The 21848-nt window shown below is 37.4% G+C and overlaps 1 protein-coding gene and 1 pseudogene across 5 annotated transcripts in view; one reads left to right on the top strand and one right to left on the bottom strand.

Annotated features, from left to right (window-relative positions):
* The window catches only part of LOC126297483 (Hermansky-Pudlak syndrome 3 protein homolog), a 163594-nt gene that overhangs the window by 64287 nt on the left and 77459 nt on the right, over nt 1-21848 (bottom strand). For all 5 annotated transcript variants that reach the window (XM_049988359.1, XM_049988361.1, XM_049988362.1 and 2 more), the window contains 3 exons: nt 13568-13701; nt 13158-13451; nt 6707-6845 (listed from right to left, as the gene is read on the bottom strand). In XM_049988359.1, coding sequence (XP_049844316.1) covers nt 6707-6845; nt 13158-13451; nt 13568-13701 — 567 coding nt within the window. The remainder of the gene's footprint in view (nt 1-6706; nt 6846-13157; nt 13452-13567; nt 13702-21848) is intronic.
* On the top strand, nt 14179-14296 carry LOC126299658 (5S ribosomal RNA; annotated as a pseudogene).

The raw sequence follows: 21848 nt of genomic DNA, 5'->3' as shown, positions 1-21848 counted from the left end.
AATAGGCTGCATGATGCGCAACTTCACTCCTGAAGTCCATGGTGAGGTCCATCTTTGCAACCATGACACCATGCAGCACAGCACAGCTGGGCACAGTAACATGCTGAATGAACTGCTCAGGACTGGCATCACGTTCTCTTCACCGATGAGTGTTACATATGCCTTCAACCAAAAAATCGTCAGAGACATGTTTGGAGGCAACCCGGTCAGGCTGAACGCCTTAGACACACTGTCCAGCAAGTGCAGCATTTGGGGTGGCATTAAGTGAGCCCACGTACGCCGCAGGTGGTCATGGAAGGCGACTGTGTGGTATATGAATGCCATCCTGCGACCAACAGTGCAACCATGTCAGCAGAATATTGGTGAGGCATTCATCTTCATTGACGACAATTTGTGCCCCATTGTGCAAATCTTGTGAATGACTTTCTTCAGGATAACGACATCGCTCGACTAGAGAGGCCAGCATGTTCTCCAAACATGAACCCTACCAAACATGCCTGGGATAGATTGAGAAGGGCTGTTTATGGACAAGGTGACCCACCAACCACTCTGAGGGATCTATGCTGAATTGCCATTGAGGAGTGGAACAATCTGGGCCAACAGTGCGTTGGTGAACTTGTCGATAGCATGCCATGACAAATACAGGAATGCGTCAATGCAAGAGGATGTGCTACTGGGTATTAGAGGTACCAGCGTGTACAACAATCTGGACCACCACGTCTGAAGGTCTAGCTGTATGGTGTTACAACATGCAATGTGTGGTTTTCATGACCAATAAAAAGGTTGATCTCTATTCAAATTTTCTGTACAGGTTCCGGAACTCTCGGAACCGAGGTGATGGAAAACTTTTTTTGATGAGTGTATTATACCATATGACACGACAGAGTGAAAACAGACAGAATAAGCAGCTCTGATAGCATTCATATCACTGACTTTGGTAACCAGATGAAGGGGTAAGTTGCCACACTGAGTCTTTTTTGATGGTCTAGAATATGCCCAGACGAATTTAACCTGCCATCAATTATAATTCCCTGGAAATTACAAAATTCACAATGTAATATATTTGGGTTATCATATTTAAAGTGGATTACTTCATTTTCTTGTTGAGATAGATGAAACTGCATATATTGAGTTTTTTCAGTATTTAGTGCTAACCAATTAGACTTAAACCAGTGTAAGATGTCTACAAGTACAGCATTACATTTATTTTCTAGTTCACCCATTTTTCAGCTTTCAAGCAGAATAGTAGTGTCATCAGCAAAAAAGCAAATTTGCTCTCAGTAGTTGTACAAAGTGATAGAGCGTATATGAAGATAAAACACAGTACAGGCCTCAAAATGGATCATTGTGGTACTCAGCACTATCATGTGCCTTTGCTCAAACTGCAAAAAGCAGCCTTCCTTAAAAGAATGTTGTAGTCTATGCAGTCATAGGTCATTGGTGAGTTGCAGAAAATTCTATATGTGTGTTACACACCAGTTTCTCTAACATTTTTGAGAAGCAGCTTAGCAGAGACAATGGACAATGGTTTGATAAATTAGGTTTGTCACCCTTCTTAAAAAGTGATTCCACAATAGCAAACTTTAATCTCTTTGAAACACTGAAAGGAGTCATTGCAAATGTGACACAGGACTTGATATAGATCATTAGAGCAGTGCTTTATAGCTTTGGATGATATGTTGTCAATAGCTGTGGTATTTTTGGTTTCTAAGATCTTGATTATATTTTCAGCTTCACTAATAGTGATTGGAGCCATACAAATTAGGTCATGTATGTTGTGATCAGCTCCTAATAAATTCACGGCCATATTTAACAAGTCCTTACAACTTTCACATTCTGCTGAAGTTAAGAAGTGACAGTGAAATATATAAGAAATTGTTACGGTATTATGTGATGCGCTATCACTCACTGACAAGTATGATTGTCTTCTTTAAACTCAGTTTCTATGAGATCTTAAGTGACTTTAGAAGCCAATCCTGGAGTTGCAGATTTTTCCACATTTTTGACACATGTTTGTTCTGGTGGGGATTGGCTGCATAGTGTCACTGATCTTCAGGAGTTTCCATTGTTTTCTAGCTTGTGCTTGTCAGTTTCTATTTTCCACCTCAATTGCTCGACGTGCTTAATACCTTCCCAGATATTGCAATGCCATACTGAATGGCTAAGTGCAGTATTTTTCCAGTTATCAGTTTCAATTGACATCTTTTCATGTTGTCCTTAAGTAAAGCTTTGTATCTTATCTGTGGACTCCCTAGTTTTCTTTGACAATCCTTTACCAGGGAATGCATGATTTGTTTTGGAAGACGGGATTCAGGAATACAAACAATGTGGCACGTCCACAGACTTGATGCTTGATGATCAGGGCTTCAATGCTCATTGACTTTGCTTCTTCCAGAACACTGATGTTAGTGCGCTAATCTTGCCATTTCACCCTTACGATTTTTCTCAGACAGTGATGATGGTACTTTACCAGACATTGCATGTGCATTATGTAAGTAGTCCATGCTTTGCACTCATATGTGAGAAATGGAATAACTGTATCGTGGTATACGTACAACTTGGTCTTAATGCTGATGTTATGGTTATCAAAGAGTCTTTCCCGCTGATGACCAAACGCCATACTGGCACATTTGAGGTGATATTGTATTTCACCATCACTATTTACATTTGCTGAAATATGGCTGCCAAGATACGCGGAGTGTTCTATGTTCTACAAGACTTTTCCTTGTACTGTAATTCTTGGGGGTATAGCAATGGAGATGGATGCAGGTTGGTTTAGGATCTGCATCTTCTTGATGTTAAGGTTTAGACCAATGCTTGTGTATGCTTCATCCAATGCATTTTTGATAGTTTGTAGATCTTCTGAGCTGGCAAGGACAACATTATCATCTGCATATTGAAGTTCAATGATGACTGCAGTGGATACTTCAGTCTTGGTCCATAGTCTGTTGAGATTGAATAGACCACCACCAGTCCAGTATTCCATTACTATGTCCTTTGGCGGCTTCCTGTTTACAAGATGAAGTATAGTTCCAACAAATATTGAAAACAAAGTAGAAGCTAGCACATAACCTTGCTTTGCACCTGTTTTATTTTGAAATTCTCCCCAGGGCCATTGTTGACAAGAACCATGCCATTGATGTTATCATGCAGTAGTCTAAGAATGTTAATGTGCTTCACACAACAGCCCCTGTTTTAGTTAAGATCTTCCACAAGGATTGATTGAGTAAAAAATCTCTACAAGATCTATGAACTCCATGTACAGAGGATGTTGTTGTTCTTTACACTTCTCCTGTATTGGTCTGACACACAGAAAATCATATCTGTGATACTGTGATTAAGTCAAAATCCACACTGTGTTTCAGGTAAACAAACTTCAGTGAGAGGTATCGAGCAAGTATTTTTCCAGCAGCAGATAGAAGACACATTCCATGTAGTTACCAAAGTCAGTTCTGTTGCCATTTTTGAAGATGGTAACTATCAGTGTATTTCTGAAATCAGGAGGAATGATTTTGGTGCTCCATATTTTGGCATTGAGAATGAGTATATGATCAGCAAGGGTATTTCCACTTTCCTTGAAAAATTTAGCAGGGATTGCATCTTATTCAGCACTTTTGTTGTTTTTGAGTTACTTAATAGCTTTCTCAACTTCTTGTAGAGAAAGGACTTCGCCAAGATGATGTTTTTTAGGTTCTTGCAGAGTTGTGGAAAGTACTGTTCCATTGATCTCTGGAACTTTATTAAGAGTTCATGGAAATGGTCGATCCATCGTGTGTTAATGGAGTAGCTGTCCTTCAGGAGGGTAGGGGCATCCCTCAGTTTAGACCTTGAGTTACTGGGCCATATATAGTTTTTGTTATGCTGAAGAAATCTGGAGTGTTGTTAGCTTCTGCTAGATGTTGCATTTCTTGAGATATCAGCATCCACCATTTGTTTTTCACAGCATGTGTTTTCCTCTGCACTTCTGCCTTCACTTCTTGATATTCTCTTTTCTTGGTGATTGGCTTAGGATTGCTCTACCAAGCCTGATGTACCTTTCTCATTTTGTTTAGTGGTACCTGAATTTCTTGGCCAGTTTTGTCAAACCAGTCTTGATATTTAGTCTTGCAGTATCCAACTGATTCTTCGCCAGTGACATTATGGCAGCCTTTAGTGTTGCCCAGTGTTCACAGGTGCTTTCAGGATATTTATCTGATAACCTTTCATCCACGAGTTTCTGGAATTTTTTCTTTATTGCTACTATCCTTAAGACAGTCTGCATTCATTTTAGATCTTGCAAGTTTTCTCTGTTTCGTACATTGTAAGTGAATGTGAAGGGTCATCACAGACTGTATCAGTGAGTTGTCTGTCCAGCAATCATCAGCACTTGTAAAGGCTTTCATGATAATGACACTGTTTTGGTCTCTGATTTGCACAATTACATAATCAATCATGTGCCAGTGTTTAGGGCATCGATGTGCAACAAGGTTTTCAACTTATCCTTCTGCCTGAAGATGGGATTAGTGAGAACTAAGTTGTGCTCTGACCATTTCGTGAGCAGAAGAGTTTTGTTAGAATTGCACTTCCATACCCCTCTTTTCCAATTACTTTGGGTCAAAGTGTTGAGTCTCTACCAACCCGTGCACTGAAGTCTCCCAAGAGAATGACTTTGCCAGCTTGGGGTATTCTTCATAGAGGCATTTCAAATTGGGAGTATAAGTCTTCCTTTTCATCATCTTCACAAGTGAGCATCGGGGCATATGCACTGATAATAGTAACATGTTGGTTATTGGTGAGTTTGAGGATTAAGCTCATGATTCTTTTGCTTATGACAGAAGATAGTTCAGCAAGGTGAGGAACAATTTTTTTTTTTTTGTGATAGCAAAGCCACCACCATGAATGCATCGTTCATGAATTTCTTTTCCCTTCCAAAAAATAGTGTAACCACCTCCTTGTTCTTTGATTTGTCCTTCACCTGGTATTCTAGTTTCACTGAATGCTGCAATATCAGTTACAAATCTTTTAAGTTCAGGAGAAATAATAGCTGTTTGCCTTTCTGGTTGTCTTATTGTATCATTATCCATTAGAGTTCAGATGTTCCAAGCAGCAAAGTTTATCTTTATTTTCTGTCAACTGCATGTGGTGTGTCCTCCAAGTGTGGCTTCCCAGTTGGGTTAAAAATTGTGGCTGACTTTGTTTAGGGCACCTTTTATAGCCCCCTCCCCATTCAGGGTGAGCAGAGTGGTTCCTAAACAGGCCTTCTCAGTCACGAATGCAGCACATGAGTTGCTTTACAGCCTCTTCTCAAGCAAAGTGGTAATCACACATTTGTCATCTACATGCCTGTCCATCAGTAGGAGCTCCCAGACTACATAATCTTGCTCCTGTCACAATTCCCTGATCACTGCAGGACTCGTGGCAAGTGCTATGTTCTTCAGAAGATGCCTGTGCATGATATAATTTAGTGTGGGAATGATGCTGCACAACAACAGTCACATATTTTTAACAGGTTGAGGACCTGTGCCCAGTGGCACAGTAGTTACAATCACTGGAGATTCCAAACCTGCTGCAGCCTTTGTCCACCTTTCCAACTGCTGGGGACACTTTGGTTGTCCCTGCTCCTGGATTGCTGTTGAGAACTTTAAACCCATACCAGCTCATCAACCTTCCTAGAAGCCGTTGGTGTAGTAGAGGAGATTCTCTATATATCGAGAGGATATTCAAGATTTTCTGTCAGGGTTTACTCCCTTAGTCTTCAAGGATCCCTTCCCATCCCACATGACAGTGGGTTCTGTCTGTATTAGCCCCAGAAAGATGGATTGCCTCTTCTGCCAGCTCTGCAATTCTGAATTCCACATCCTCCACCTGCGGAGCCTTACCCTAACAAGGGGGCCTCACAAGAAAAGGATTATGTACCACCTTGCATCATAGCTTATCTCTGTCGTATTATCATTCTTACTGCTCTTGGCACACTCTAATAATTCAGAGGGCATGTCCATTGAACATGCCTTCAGTAGTCTGTAAGTGCTTCATGCATTTATCTCAATCACCACCATCAGGTCACATGAGCATATCCCATGATCTATAATTGTGGATAAAGCTACATTCATAGAAGAATTAATTAGCACATATTTATGTTTAACACATATTTACGTTTACTCATCTAGTACATTGTGTGAATGTTCTGTACTTGCCTGGACTTGATCCCTATCAGATATTATATGGAATTGTTCTTGTACTGATGCAGATGTTAATTAAAATAGATATTGGATGTGAGTGGACTTCCTTTGAAACCTTTGCATTCTTTGCATATGAAAATGTGGCCTGGTGTGGATTGTTAATTGTGTTTGGGTGACATATTTTGTATCTGGCACTTAATTGCAAAAATAAAATTAGTCTCAAGACAAACACAACAATAATCTTAACTGTCATAGCTCCCACTAAAATAAGGAAATAAAATAATGGTCTGGATCTGTTATAAAATATTGTTTGACCTTATGTGGTCCATTTGAATAACAGAAATAGATAAATGAGTTACTTATGCTCTCAGTAATCAAGATAGCTACAAAGGATGCAAAACGATTCATTCACAGCAATTTTTATCACAAGTTTAAGAAAACACTTGTTTCCATTCTGCACTACTTAAGAGAAAAAAAAACTCATCACAGATATGTCAAAAAGTAGGAAAATAATGTACATTTGTAAACTAATATGAATGAATTCATACCTGGTTCTCTTTTTTCCACTCTATATCAGTCTCCTTTGGAATTTCAAGGTTTTTCACCCTTTCTATAATGTTTATGGGGCTGAAGCCAGTCATTTTGTAATAGTGAGCTGCAAGTGTCCAGTCTTCTTCACAATCACAACTCAAATGAACAAATGCAAAATTTAATTATTAAACTCATATGATAATTCTGCATAATACAATAAACTGTAAGAAATGTTATACAATCAGAGTCCTGTCTCCAATCAATAGGGATAATAGCAGAAAATAAATTAGGTTTAAGTGTCCCATTAGCGGCAATGTTATTAAAGATAATAGAACTTCAGAATGGAAAAGGACAGACAGGAAATTAGCTGCAGCCTTCCTGACATTTGTCTTTAATGAATACAGAAAAAAACCATGGAAAATCTAAAGCAAGCTGACCAGATAAGGATTTGATGGCAAGACTGCAGCAAAAACTAAAAGTGATCTATGAGAAAACATGGCAAACAAACTATTCAGTGAACAGAGAGACATTAAATGAAACCAAAACTGGTAAACAGTTTTTAAGTTAAACTAATTAAGATTTTTATGAAAGGATACTATTATAAAAGTCTTTTTAGAACATCATTGTTATAAAATATTTTGAGCAAATTGCAATTTTGAGGCATTCTTAAATTTTTTTCTTCATATTACTCCACACCACTATAGCAGTTGTCTTCCCTAAGGGTCGTCCAATGTATTTTCTCTACTGTTTTAGCAGATATTCGATATTTCACTTTTCCAATGTGTAACTTGAGTCAGACGAACCAAGTATTGCTTATCATGTCTTTCATGTAACATCCAGTGTCAATGGAAAACATCAGTTTGTTTCCCATTACAAGGAAACTGATTTTTAAAGTGGAATTTTATGTGCCCATGTCATAGAGTGATCCCAAAATAGTCTAGTGTGATATTTATCTTATGTCATCTTATGTCATAGATTAACAGAAACAGTAAAACATGAAGAATAACCAATACTCCAGCAACGACAGTACTGTCCTGGTCAGTGTTGACGCTACAGCTATGCAAATGCGCTGCTTAGTTGCTGCTAAAGTACTGGTTATTTGTTATGTTTTACTGGTCCTGTTAATACATACACATAATATGAATATCACAATAGACTAATTTGGGATGGCTTTATCAAGCAGGCATGTAAAATTTCCATTTAAAAATCATTTTGTTTGTAATGGGAAACAAATTGATTCTTTCTATTGATTCTGGGCATTGCATGAACCGTGTCATGAGCAGTATTTGTTTGGGCCAACTCCATCTAAATAGAGCAAAAATGAAATTTCAAATATCAGTTGAAACATCAGAGTAAATGTGCCAGATGACTCTTTGGAGAGACACCCTGTATACTGCTTGGTAGCGGCAATTATTTTTCTTTTTACATTTCAAGTGCAAGAAAATACATATCAGTCTGGTTTCAAATGCATCCTAATCTCTTATATGTTGTTCTCAAAAGCCTAACATGAAATATATGATTGCCACAGTATGGTGTTCCACAGTCTGGAATAATGCATGTTTAAATTTACCCCACAAGATTTCAAAAGTATAATATTCCCATTTCGTTTTCCCTGAGCAAATCCATAAAACTTTTGAATGGGTTGGTTAGTTATGTAACTAGCAACATTTTCCTAAATTTATTTTACTACTTCTTTCACATCAACATGATAAGAATTCAGAATATTCACACAAGACTATTGTGAACAGCATTCTGTGCAGATGTGCAATAATTTTCTAGAATTCTGTCAAATTACTGAGTGAGGTGACACAATGGTTAAGGTTCTTTTATTTATTTATTTATTTATCCCACTCTAACCAGGCATTATTCATATTTTACATTATACTCATTACAACACACGTTATATGTGGTCTTACATCTAACATGGACTCCAACACTTGGAAATATAAACATAAATAACAAAAACAGTAAAAGCCACAATACAAAAAACACAGTTTTGTTTATATCCATTCATGAAAAGTAGGATAATAAAGATAAATTATAGTATATAGATTTAAACTGGGGGCAGTAGCTGCAATGGACATGAAAAAGCTATATGAGATGGAAAGGAAGAAGAATGTGATAGGACACAAGTATTGAAGAGACGGAGAAAGAAGGTAGTATGATTGACAGCAAAACAAAAAGAGAATTGAGTAACTGGGAGAAGGTGAGAGGATTTGCTTCATGTTGACAGAGAGATGGCCACATATGTTAATTTTTAAGGAAAAGTTGTGATGTTGACAAACAGAAATGTTTCAAATTTTTGCTTAATGCAAGAGGACAGTAAACTCTGCACAGAGTATGAGGCAGCTTGTTCCTGAGATGTACAGCAGCACTGGAAAAGGGATTCGTAAATGATTTTGTTTTATGTGAGATCATGTAGTTAGAAGAGAGGTACTTGATCTGTGGTGTGAGGTACTGGAGCACATGCACACTAGGGAGCCAATGAAGTACTTGTAGACAAGGATTTGGCAATCACATAATTTTTGTGACTGCAAACCAATCCTAAGTGGACAAATGAAACATTGAAATGGTAAAATAGATAGATGTTGCAGACATAACACAAACAAGCATTCATGGTTAGTTCAAACCATTGAGTCTTTTAGTACTCATGCAATGTTATATTACTAGTGGATATTCAGCAGAACAATTGACTGCACAAGTTTTTGTTGCACATCCTTTGGAAAAATGTTCCAAAAATTCTGGAGGGCATAGTGACAAATGAAACTCTTCCTGAACTTGATGGCAATATTTTATGCCCAGTTGAAGCATTAACCCAAGGCTCCACACAAGTTCTGAATCTTTTCTGATACAGTACTGGTGTAGTATCAAGCAGAATAGGAGGCAAATTTTTGTAGAATTCAACACTAATTTTAATTTCTGGTGAAATGATGAGATTACTTGAGGCTTATTTGCATCTAGTTCATATCTCAGGAGTTGCACCCACTTGAACACTGATGACAGATCTTCATTCATACAACACAAAAATAATACTTATAGGGCAGAACTGATGAGATATCATTGGTACACAATGAGAATAATACTGGGTCCACAACTCATCGCTGTGGCACTACTCATATAGATTGCTTCCAAGATACCTTTTCATTCAGACAGACAAAGGCTGTTCTCTGTTTGTCAAGTAGCTTTCAACCGCACCTGTGAACTATATGAAAATTTCCGATGTCACATTTTTATGAGCACTACGTCAAAATTGAAAATACCAAATGCTTTGCTGATGTCTAGTAATGTCAATATTGTGTTCTCATTGTTGTCAATGGCATATTTCAGGCCGTCTGTTGGCCTTCTTAGTTCAGTGTTTGTGCTATGATGTTTATGAAAATCAGACTAGTATTTGTTACATAAGTTTAATTTGAAAAAGTGCAATTGGTCATGAACGATATATTCCAGGGCTCCATACACACCAGGTAAAATGCTGAATGGTCAGTATTTACAAGGTGATTGTGGGTTTTATTCCTTGGGGACAGATTGGACTATGGTTCTTTTCCATTAGGTGGAATATATCCCATTAATGAGGGAATCATGAAATAGTCTGTCAACACTGTTTCTAAGCTCTTTGTAACATTCTTAATCAAGATTATGTTTCGCTAATATGAAAGAGGTGTAAATTTTAAATCTCTTCATCAATCTTGATTTAGGTTTTCCATAATTTGCCATGATTATTTCAGGTAAATTTCAACATGAAATTTTAAAGTCTTTCCCCTGTCCATGTCTAACTAAGACAGTTGATGTTAACAGGACATTAAACTTTAATTTTCCTTCTTTCTCAAATCTTATGTTTCCCAATCCTACAGTCCATTTTACGAAACACAGTTTAAAGTATCTCAACAGCACAGCATATACTTATATTAAGTATAAAGTTTATTTTAGTCCAGTTCTCACATATAGTATTTATGGGACTATTTGACTCAAACTTTGTAGTTAAAATACTGTGCTTGCTGATGCTCTCTGACAATAATATGAACTTTATTTTTATGACCAGTTTTTGATGTCACCCATTATCAAATTACACAATTTGCAAAATGTAGTATGTAGACTTCATGAAACAACCAAAAATACTCTTCACACTCTCACAAAAAGTGTTGTTCATTCATACACTACATTTACATTTTTTCTTTGTGTCTCACTTAACTTGATAAAGGGCAATACCCAACAACTATCCATGAAATTAAACAAGTCTTTTGCAACTGAAATGATTTAAACTGTATGGTTTTCATTCAGTAGCTTGATACAGCTGTGGTACCTAAAGTGAACAAACTTTTTATTTTGAAGTGACTTTTCTACTTCATGTTTTGACTAAAATTAGCACAGGAAATAATGATTAGAGAGAGAGAGAGAGAGAGAGAGAGAGAAAAGAGACTAACTTTTCATTTCAATTGCAGGAGCAATAGGAAACAAACTGCACAGTATGTGAGCAGTCAACATCAAGCACTCATCTCAGGGATAAAAATGGGTAAAACTCAAAAGAATTGTACAATATGCTTTAGCCATGTATGTGCTGATCATGGTTATAAGGATGGAAAAGACCCACAATGGTTCAGGAGCCAAGCAAAAATGTTGGCAAAGAGAGCTTCATCACAGATTTAAACTATGTAAAAGACTTGTTGACACACAATAGTTTAACTGAATAAGAATATACATAGCTCTCATCAGAGCAATTGGAGAATGGTTTGACCAGTTTGAAAGGCCATATCTGAACTCAGTAAACATATCAAAGATGTCTATAAAATTGCTAAGTTATTGTACTGACACTGAAATGGAGAATGAATTTTGTTCTTTGATCTTCTCTGTCTCAGTATTCCAAAATGTTTTGACTGCAGACAACCATAACATGGCTCCTCTTTCAATCTTTACACAAGTGCTGAAATGACAGATAATGAAGTAAGTGATCCAGCAATACAAATCAACTAAAATCACTAACATATAAGAGAAAACTGAACCTGATGGGACACATGGATTACTCTACACAGATTATGTGAAAGAATTTGCTCTAATTACAGCAGCAGTTTATCACAAGACACTAAAGTAAAAGGCATTCCTATAATTGAAAAATAAGCTATGGTCATTCAGAGTTTTCTAGAAAGGAACAGATGTACATAACTACAGGCCTCTGCCAACTTCAATCTGTTGTAGAATTTTGAAACACCTCTGACACTTCTTTATCATGATCTTTTTGGAGAGCAAAAATCTTGTCTTTCGGAATCAACATGGATTTTTCCAACAGCAGTCTTGCTAAATGAAGCTCATGTTATTTGTACATTAGAGGCAGAAGGCAATATGCAATGGTCCCAAGTTGATGCTGGGTACCTTGATTTCCAGAAGGCATTCAATACAGTTCTGCACTGTCACCTAGCAAATAAAATACAAGCTTATGGTATATCAGACCAGATTTTTAACTGGATTCCAGACTTTTAGCACACATTGTTCTTAAATGGGTAAAATCCTGAGATGTAAAAGAAATTTCAAGCATAACCTAGCAGAATGTTATAGGATTTATTACTGTTCATGATATACATACATAGTTTGTTAAAAGACATCTTGTTAGCACTATTAGCTCTACATAAAATATTTAATTGCCAGACTAGTATTTTGGCTCAGAGTTCATTGTTAGTGGAATCTGATACAGAGGGCAAAGAAACAATTGTATGCATACTGATTTCTACAACATATTATGTTCCTCTATATCAAATGATGTCAATTATAAATTCTCTATGATGTCAAAATTGATGTTGATCTAAGAAACATAGGACCTCATGGTGTTAAAAATCTAATTTATAACCAAGTGCAAGTGATTATGATAGGATATAAGATCTGTCCTACCTCAGAGAAACAGGTCATTTTGCATACATGTTACAACTACCAAATGTTAAACAATGATATATTCTGGTTACACTGAACGTTACTGCCACAGAATGCAAATATGAAACTGACAGGTAAGCCAAAGTGTTCATATTACAAGTAGCTTGTAATTCCTGAGATCATATTTTGATATATCTGTGACATGTGCTTACATATGTATTAAACACTGTGCTTGGACAATCAGTATGTACAGGGAGAATACATAAAGTATACAAATGTAGTATATATGTAAAGAGATAAAAACTGATGTTAAATGGCCCAAAAACATATTGAGTAAGATGGACACAATGGAAAATCTCTCTGCCATGGAACAAGATTGTCATGGATCTAATGGTGAACCACCATCTTGTGTCAAATTAGTCAGTTTTACATGCAGGGAACAGGTAGGGAATTTCAGGGAACAGAGAGGATCTTCAATCTGAACCCACTTGGTTAAAACACTGTTGAGGTTCTGTATATACTTAGAGAGAGAGAGAGAGAGAGAGAGAGAGAGAGAGAGAGAGAGAGAGAGATCTCCATGCTGTAAGCATTTAAGACTTTATTTTAACTTACTTTATATAATAATCTCCAAGCAGAGCACATGATTCTCTTAGCGTATCTTCAAGTTGGGTTGCTTCATCATTCTTCATATTTGGTGTAATTATGCCAACTGAATGGTGCTGCTTTGAGAGCCATGACACAGTATGGGCAGCTATCTGCAAAATTGTGTGAGCTTCTGTCAACAGATGACAATATGTTGCAGGACTTGACCAACGGTGTTGTGATGCAACAGTCATAATATCATTATAGAGTGTTAGTGGACTAGGAACTCTAAGTGAATATAAAGTCCAGTTTGTGCTATGAGAACTGAAATGAAGAGACAAAGAAATGTATAAACAATACAGTAAATGGATGGAATGTGTACTGAGTCATACAAGTGTTTTGTTAATTATCATTCTATCATAGTTTGGTTCAGTTCTTACTCTTGGCTACTAATGCTGGATCCTTCTGAACAAGCCAACAGTGATAAATATGAATCAGAAAGCAATAAATGTTCCACACCAAGGAAAGGTCGCAATCCAACCAAACACACGGGGTCATCAGATTTTCTAGACATCTGAAAGAAAAGGAAATGTAGAAACAAACAAAAATCTTTAAGATGAGTATGTAATCTGTATCATTAAAACTACACTAAACTAAGATAAAAACAAAATAAAATTTAGGAATTTGTTGGTTGCTGGCAGAAATAGCAGTCCACAATAGTTTTATTTCCAAATTTATAGAATTTAATGTCACGGTTACTTGACCTGAAGTGCTGTATTGATTGCATTATATACTGTTAAAATGTGTGTATGATTTATAATTTGAATTTTATTTTCAACAAATGCATGGCATTCACCTGAAGAATTCTGCTTTATATGGAGGTGCTTGTAAGTTCATTATGATTTTTCAGAACTTGGATTTTCAATAACCTTTTCCTCATGAAGACCTTTTGTATTTCTTTAATTTGTTCATTGGTTACTAAATTACGGTACTTCTGTTTCTCATGGATTTGTAAAAATTATTGATAAAAAGTTTTCTAATAACCAGTCACACCAATGGCCTTGTCACAGTGGTAACACCGGTTCCCGTCAGATCACCGAAGTTAAGCACTGTCGGGCTGGGATAGCATTTGGATGGGTGACCATCTGGTCTGCCGAGTGGTGTTGGCAAGCGGGGTGCACTCAGCCTTTGTGAGGCAAACTGAGGAGCTACTTGATTGAGAAGTAGCAGCTCCGGTCTTGGAAACTGACATATGGCCGGGAGAGAGGTGTGCTGACCACATGCATATCTGCAGCCAGTGACACCTGTGGGCTGAGGATGACAAGGCAGCCAGTCAGTACCATTGGGCCTTCATGGCCTGTTCAGGTAGAGTAATAACCAGTCACAGACTCAGTGACCTAACTTACAATATCAGAAATTAATTAAAACTTTTGCTTCCAGTTTACAGCTATACATTCATTGCTGCACACTCGCTTGCACACGTAACTGAGCTAAAAATTGTACTGAAGAAATATTCTGTAAAATTGTGATATCAAAGATATTGGAAAAGATGAAAATTACACAATTAAATGGCACAACACAAGAGTACAGCTCAATTTCAGTATACACACTACCGAAAGAAATTTGCCCCTTCTGAAGATTGGTATCAAAGAATCTGGAACGAACATAGTGAATAAATTTCAAAGACAAAATAGTGATTGGTTGCTATAATACCATTTACCAATTTTAATATCTGACAGTTATTCTGATTCCCTGCCTGGCCCAAGCATCAATACTGACACACAAAGGTTTGGGGCTACCTAACCAGCAAGTTGTCCTGCAGTTCCATGGAGAGAACAATTGACGTGTGAGGCTGGTGTGGCTGCTAGAGGTGGTTTATGCACACTCTTGCATTGTATGAAGCTACAGCATATGGAAAATCAATATTTGACATTGCTTGTTTATTTTCATTAATTTCAGTTACTCTCTTGGCTGACTTATCACACTTTATGACAACCTCTGCTGTGCTTTGGACTCATTTTTGTCTGGTCATTTAGTAAACAAACTCTGTTATAGAATAGAATAGAATAGACTCTTTACTGTTGCATGACACACATGTGATTGAAACACTGGTGACTTGTCAATGAATACAGTTCTATGCCTACATAGGTATATATAAAAACAGCATACATTAAAAGAAGGTGAATGCATGCACACGCAAGGATGTTACAAAAACACGTTACATTTTTTCTTCTACCTTAAATTTTTCCACACTGTATCTTTTCAGCTATTTTTAATTTTTTGTTTCTGTAGCATATAAATAAGGACACATATAAAAAGAATCCATATGTCCATTAAAAGAGAACATACACATACACAGAGATCACAATGTAGAAAAAAAATAATATCTTCTACTTGTCTTCCTCATTTACAAAATCTTCCACATGGTAATAAGATTTACTTTTTAAATATTTTTCAGTGTTTGCGTGTGCATTCCTTGAACTTGGACTGAATTTTATTACTAGTCTTCAAGGAAATTTAATATAGGGTATTTTCAGATAAGCTCAGACTGTGACATGATAACATGTAATCTGATCTATGCCTTGTTTCATAAGTGTGTGCAAAAGATTTTCCTTCAAAAACATGCAGGTTTTTTAGCTTGAAGAGGAGTATTTTCTATATAAACATAAAATGAGTTTTCATTAAGTGAAGATTTAGGAATAAATGTTTGCCTGATTGCCTATTGTTTGTTCTCACCATACCTCTGATGATTTTTTTTTTTTTTTCTGTAGTCTGAACACAGTGAGGAGGTTTGCTTTTGTGACACCCCAAAAACTTATGCTGACCTCACAAATGATATAAAATATGCATGATAAAAAAATTCCTTAACAGTTAAATCAGTTACTTTATTTAGAACTTGCATAAACAAAACTGTTTAATTGCTTCACTAAACAGTCTACGCGATCAGTCCATGACAAGATTTTCATTATAGTAATTCCAAGAAATTTAACACAGTCCACAGTGATCAGTTCTCTGCCCTCATAATTTAACTGTGATATATATTGTGTGCTTTCATCAACCACTTGCAACGGCCTGTTTGTTTCCCCACTATCTGTGTCATCATTTGCGCAAGTGATTGTGAACCCTGTTTTTAACAACTTCTAAGTAGCATAAAAAATTACAATGTGGACATTTGTCATTGTACAACTACACAGGGTATAGCATCGATTCTGACTTTTCCAAGGCTGTGGCAGCAGCAGCTGGTACAATAACAGCAAATGTTTCTGTAGCAGTTAACCAACTAAGAACAGTAATCATAAAACAAAAAGAGAAACACAACAGCACTAGCAGTTGTAACTGCAACAGAAATAGCAGAAAATTCTGAAACAGCAGTTAGCCAACCAAGAGTGACAACAGCAACTGAGGTTACAATTACTGCTGCAACAACAACACCAAGGAAGCAAACAAAAAACAAAAACAAAAACAATAATCTGCAGCCACAGCATCCCCTAAACCTAATTACAGAACAAGGGAGTGCTGGGAGTCTACTTCTGCCAGTTCGTTCTTCACTGAAAGACAAATCACATGATTCATTTTGACTGTCAGGGTACTCCCTTATTGTATTATAGTAACAAATTGCATAAACTGGTGCAGAAATTGCAACCATTCTCAGACCTCAGTACTTCGACTTTTCCTGATATATGTGGTTTGCTGACTCATTACCAGGGTCAACAAATCCACACGGTAGCAAATTCTTCAGTATTTTAAATAATGTAAATAAATGTATGCAGCATGGGCTGCATATCTGCAATTCTTAGGACGTGAGTTTGATTTTTCATGCAAATAATGAGGCACTCATGTAGGCATGTGTGTGTGTGTGTGTGTGTGTGTGTGTGTGTGTGTGTGTGTGTGTGTGTGTGTGTTTTGTTGACGAAGGCCTTAATGGCCAAAAGCTTTAATTGTGAGAGTCTTTTTGTTGTGCCTATCTGTGACTCAGCATCTCCGCTATATGGTGAGTAGCAACTTTTCTTCTCATCCTGGGTTTTCCATTGTTTAATATGTGACTTTATGAAGTTCAGTGGCAGGAGGAACAAGACTTTTGGTCAGGTGAATACAGGGTTATAAATACAAAATCATATAGGGGTAATGCAGGATTAGGTTTAATAATGAATAAAAAAATAGGAATGCGGGTAAGCTACTAGAAACAGTAAAGTGAACACATTATTGTGGCCAAGATAGACACGAAGCCCATGCCTACTACAGTAGTACAAGTTTATATGCCAACTAGCTCTGCAGATGACGAAGAAATTGAAGAAATGTATGACGAAATAAAAGAAATTATTTAGATAGTGAAGGGAGACGAAATTTTAATAGTCATGGGTGACTGGAATTCGGTAGTAGGAAAAGGGAGAGAAGGAAACATAGTAGGTGAATATGGATTGGGGATAAGAAATGAAAGAGGAAGCCGCCTGGTAGAATTTTGCACAGAGCACAACTTAATCATAGCTAACACTTGGTTCAAGAATCATGAAGGAAGGTTGTATACATGGAAGAACCCTGGAGATACTAAAAGGTTTCAGATAGATTATATAATGGTAAGACAGAGATTTAGGAAACAGGTTTTAAATTGTAAGACATTTCCAGGGGCAGATGTGGACTCTGACCACAATCTATTGGTTATGAACTGTAGATTAAAACTGAAGAAACTGCAAAAAGGTGAGAATTTAAGGAGATGGGACCTGGATAAACTGAAAGAACCAGAGGTTGAACAGAGTTTCAGGAAGAGCATAAGGGAACAAATGGCAGGAATGGGGGAAAGAAATACAGTAGAAGAAGAATGGGTAGCTTTGAGGGATGAAGTAGTGAAGGCAGCAGAGGATCAAGTAGGTAAAAAGACGAGGGCTAGTAGAAATCCTTGGGTAACAAAAGAAATATTTAATTTAATTGATGAAAGGAGAAAATACAAAAATGCAGCAAATGAAGCAGGCAAAAAGGAATACAAACATCTCAAAAATGAGATCAACAGGAAGTGCAAAATGGCTAAGTAGGGATGGCTAGAGGACAAATGTAAGAATGTAGAGGCTTATCTCACTAGGGGTAAGATATATACTGCCTACAGGAAAATTAAAGAGACCTTTGGAGAGAAGAGAACCACTTGTATGAACATCAAGAGCTCAGATGGAAACCCAGTTCTAAGCAAAGAAGGGAAGGCAGAAAGGTGGAAGGAGTATATAGAGGGTCTATACAAGGGCGATGTTCTTGAGGACAATATTATGGAAATGGAAGAGGATGTAGATGAAGATGAAATGGGAGATATGATACTGTGTGAAGAGTTTGACAGAGCACTGAAAGACCTGAGTCGAAACAAGGCCCCCGGAGTAGACAACATTCCATTGGAACTACTGACGGCCTTGGGAGAGCCAGTCCTGACAAAACTCTACCATCTGGTGAGCAAGATGTATGAAACAGGCGAAATACCCTCAGACTTCAAGAAGAATGTAATAATTTCAATCCCAAAGAAAGCAGGTGTTGACAGATGTGAAAATTACCGAACTATCAGTTTAATAAGTCATGGCTGCAAAATACTAACGCGAATTCTTTACAGGCGAATGGAAAAACTGATAGAAGCTGACCTCACGGAAGATCAGTTTGGATTCCGTAGAAATATTGGAACACGTGAGGAAATACTGACCCTATGACTTATCTTAGAAGCTAGATTAAGGAAAGGCAAACCTACGTTTCTAGCATTTGTAGACTTGGAGAAAGTATTGACAATGTTGACTGGAATACTCTCTTTCATATTCTGGAGGTGGCAGGGGTAAAATATAGGGAGCGAAAGGCTATTTACAATTTGTATAGAAGCCAAATGGCAGTTATAAGAGTTGAGGGGCATGAAAGGGAAGCAGTGGTTGGGAAGGGAGTGAGACAGGGTTGTAGCCTCTCCCCGATGTTATTCAATCTGTATATTGAGGAAGCAGTGAAGGAAACAAAAGAGAAATTTGGAGTAGGTATTAAAATCCATGGAGAAGTAATAAAAACTTTGAGGTTCGCCGATGACATTGTAATTCTGTCAGAGACAGCAAAGGACTTAGAAGAGCAGTTGAACGGAATGGATAGTGTCTTGAAAGGAGGATATAAGATGAACATCAACAAAAGCAAAACGAGGATAATGGAATGTAGTCAAATTAATTCGGGTGATGCTGAGGGTATTAGATTAGGAAATGAGACACTTAAAGTAGTACAGAAGTTTTGCTATTTGGGGAGTAAAATAACTGATGATGGTCGAAGTAGGGAGGATATAAAATGTAGACTGGCAATGGGAAGGAAAGCGTTTCTGAAGAAGAGAAATTTATTAACATCAAGTATAGATTTAAGTGTCACGAAATCATTTCTGAAAGTATTTGTATGGAGTGTAGCCATGTATGGAAGTGAAACATGGACGATAAATAGTTTAGACAAGAAGAGAATAGAAGCTTTCAAAATGTGGTGCTACAGAAGAATGCTGAAGATTAGATGGGTAGATCACATAACTAATGAGGAAGTATTGAGTAGGTTTGGGGAGAAGAGAAGTTTTTGGCACAACTTGACTAGAAGAAGGGATCAGTTGGTAGGACATGTTCTGAGGCATCAAGGGATCACCAATTTAGTATTGGAGGGCAGTGTGGGGGGTAAAAATCGTAGAGGGAGACCAAGAGATGAATACACCAAGCAGATTCAGAAGGATGTAGGTTGCAGTAGGTACTGGGAGATGAAGAAGCTTGCACAGGATAGAGTAGCATGGAGAGCTGCATCAAACCAGTCTCAGGACTGAAGACCACAACAACAACATCATACACCTACCTCCAAATAGAAAATTCAGTACAAAAACATTAGTCACTTGAGTCAAATTAATTGAAGTTCTTAAAATCAGTAAGCTGCATGAAATAACACTTCACTCCACACTATGTTTGATGATGACATTTGGACAGAATGACTTACTACTAGTCAACATCATCTATGGATGACAGGAGTGTAGAAGTTCTTAATAATAGGTGATGTCATACTCATCACTCAACTGATGAAAATCAATCAATTTTATCATCTGAGGTACAAAGCACCTGTACGCCTGGTGATGGGGTAGACAGCAGTTAGATCAGTAGTTAATGAGTAACTCCCCTCACTGAGAGTCAACTGGTGTAATAGGACATTAAAAACTATGAAAAATGAATCCACAGCCTCCCAAAATCACAGATACTATAGACATTACATTCTCGATGACTTTTTTGTTATGTTTTTGTCTGAAAACATCTGCTACAACTTACTTCTTCTTCTTCTTCTTCTTGTATCACTTGTCTCTTGGCACCTTAACTGGCTACATGGATGGTAGAAGGTGATGTTCTGGACTAATTTACAATTTGATTTAAACATGAATTAACTTTGTGTAACATTATTAATATTTTCTGTCCTAACCTTGTTTTTGAATGTCTTTTGCAGACATGTGATACAGGGATGAACATGATGTTGCTGTTACTAATACAGTTAGGCTATTGATTGGTAGCCATTGCTACAGCCTTAAAGGGATACTCTATGGTCATTGAAAGAAACTGTTTTTTCCAGAATTTGGTTTTTGAAGTCCAACCCATTTAAGGAATGTTATTCTTCTGCACTAATACTAGTGGTGAAATACTTGCCTTTGTCTCCACTGTCATGCATCACTCTATTAGTAGTGGACCAACCATTACAGATTGTGCTTATCCATAAATTAATCACCACCTTAAAATAACTCTGTCTTCTCTCTTTTTGCTAATCATATGGCATGAATAACATTTGATCATTTACCCAAGAGGGAAGAAGAATTATAGTGGTAGCTTTCAATAATGCTGTAGCACATCACAGTACACCGTTAAGTACACCATTTTCATTTGTGAGTTGAGATAGCTTGTCACTAGAAGTGACTCATTTTGAACTTCCTCTGAGCTCTTTAGTTTAAACTCCTACAGTTTGTGCACATTTGTTTTTGGCTGAAGAGCCACTTACAGTTGTTAGTCTCTTCAGTTGAGTGTTAGCTTTTGTTACTGCAGCAGTGCATCGAAGTACACCACTTAGTTTGTGAGTTGACGCAGCTTCTCATTTTATGTGATTTATTTTGAATTTCCTCTGCACTCTTTAGTTCAAACACCTAAATTTTGTGCATGTTTGCATATTTATCAGGCATAGTTCTGCGTCTTGTTAACTGTCTAGAGCATATTTCTGCCATTTTTGGTACGGACAGGCACTATGGTTGCTGTGTTCAGATCTGATCTGAGTTGGTGACCTTTTGCTCACAGTTCCAGGTGGTGCTGGCTTCAGTTACACAACTTGAGGCTGTTGCCAATGAACATCACTGTGGAGGACCAGACATGGGGATCCAAGCAACGTCCAGTACATCCCGTGTGTCCCCTGATCGGTCCACTACTGTGGCCACTCTGGGTACTGCCCGTACCACTATTGACCCCTTACCCGTGGTCAAGTGGGAGGACATTCCAAGGTGTGACAGGAAGTGAACGATATTCCAGGGTGCCGATTGGAGGACCTCCCAAGTTTGTCTGATGAACAGGTTTCAGGTGCTATCTTTATCTGATAAATATGCTGAGCCAGATGTAGTCCCTTGCCCTGTTTCTGTGAAAGCCCCTAGCCTTAAAAATCTGGGCTGTCACACAGGGTGGGATAACTGGTAGTTGCAAGCTCCAACATTAGGTGCATAGTAGGGGCTCTTTGGAATAC

This window comes from Schistocerca gregaria, chromosome X (genome assembly GCF_023897955.1).
Source record: "Schistocerca gregaria isolate iqSchGreg1 chromosome X, iqSchGreg1.2, whole genome shotgun sequence".
NCBI classification, from domain to species: Eukaryota; Metazoa; Arthropoda; class Insecta; order Orthoptera; family Acrididae; genus Schistocerca; species Schistocerca gregaria.
This window is presented reverse-complemented; position numbering and strand designations above follow the sequence as displayed.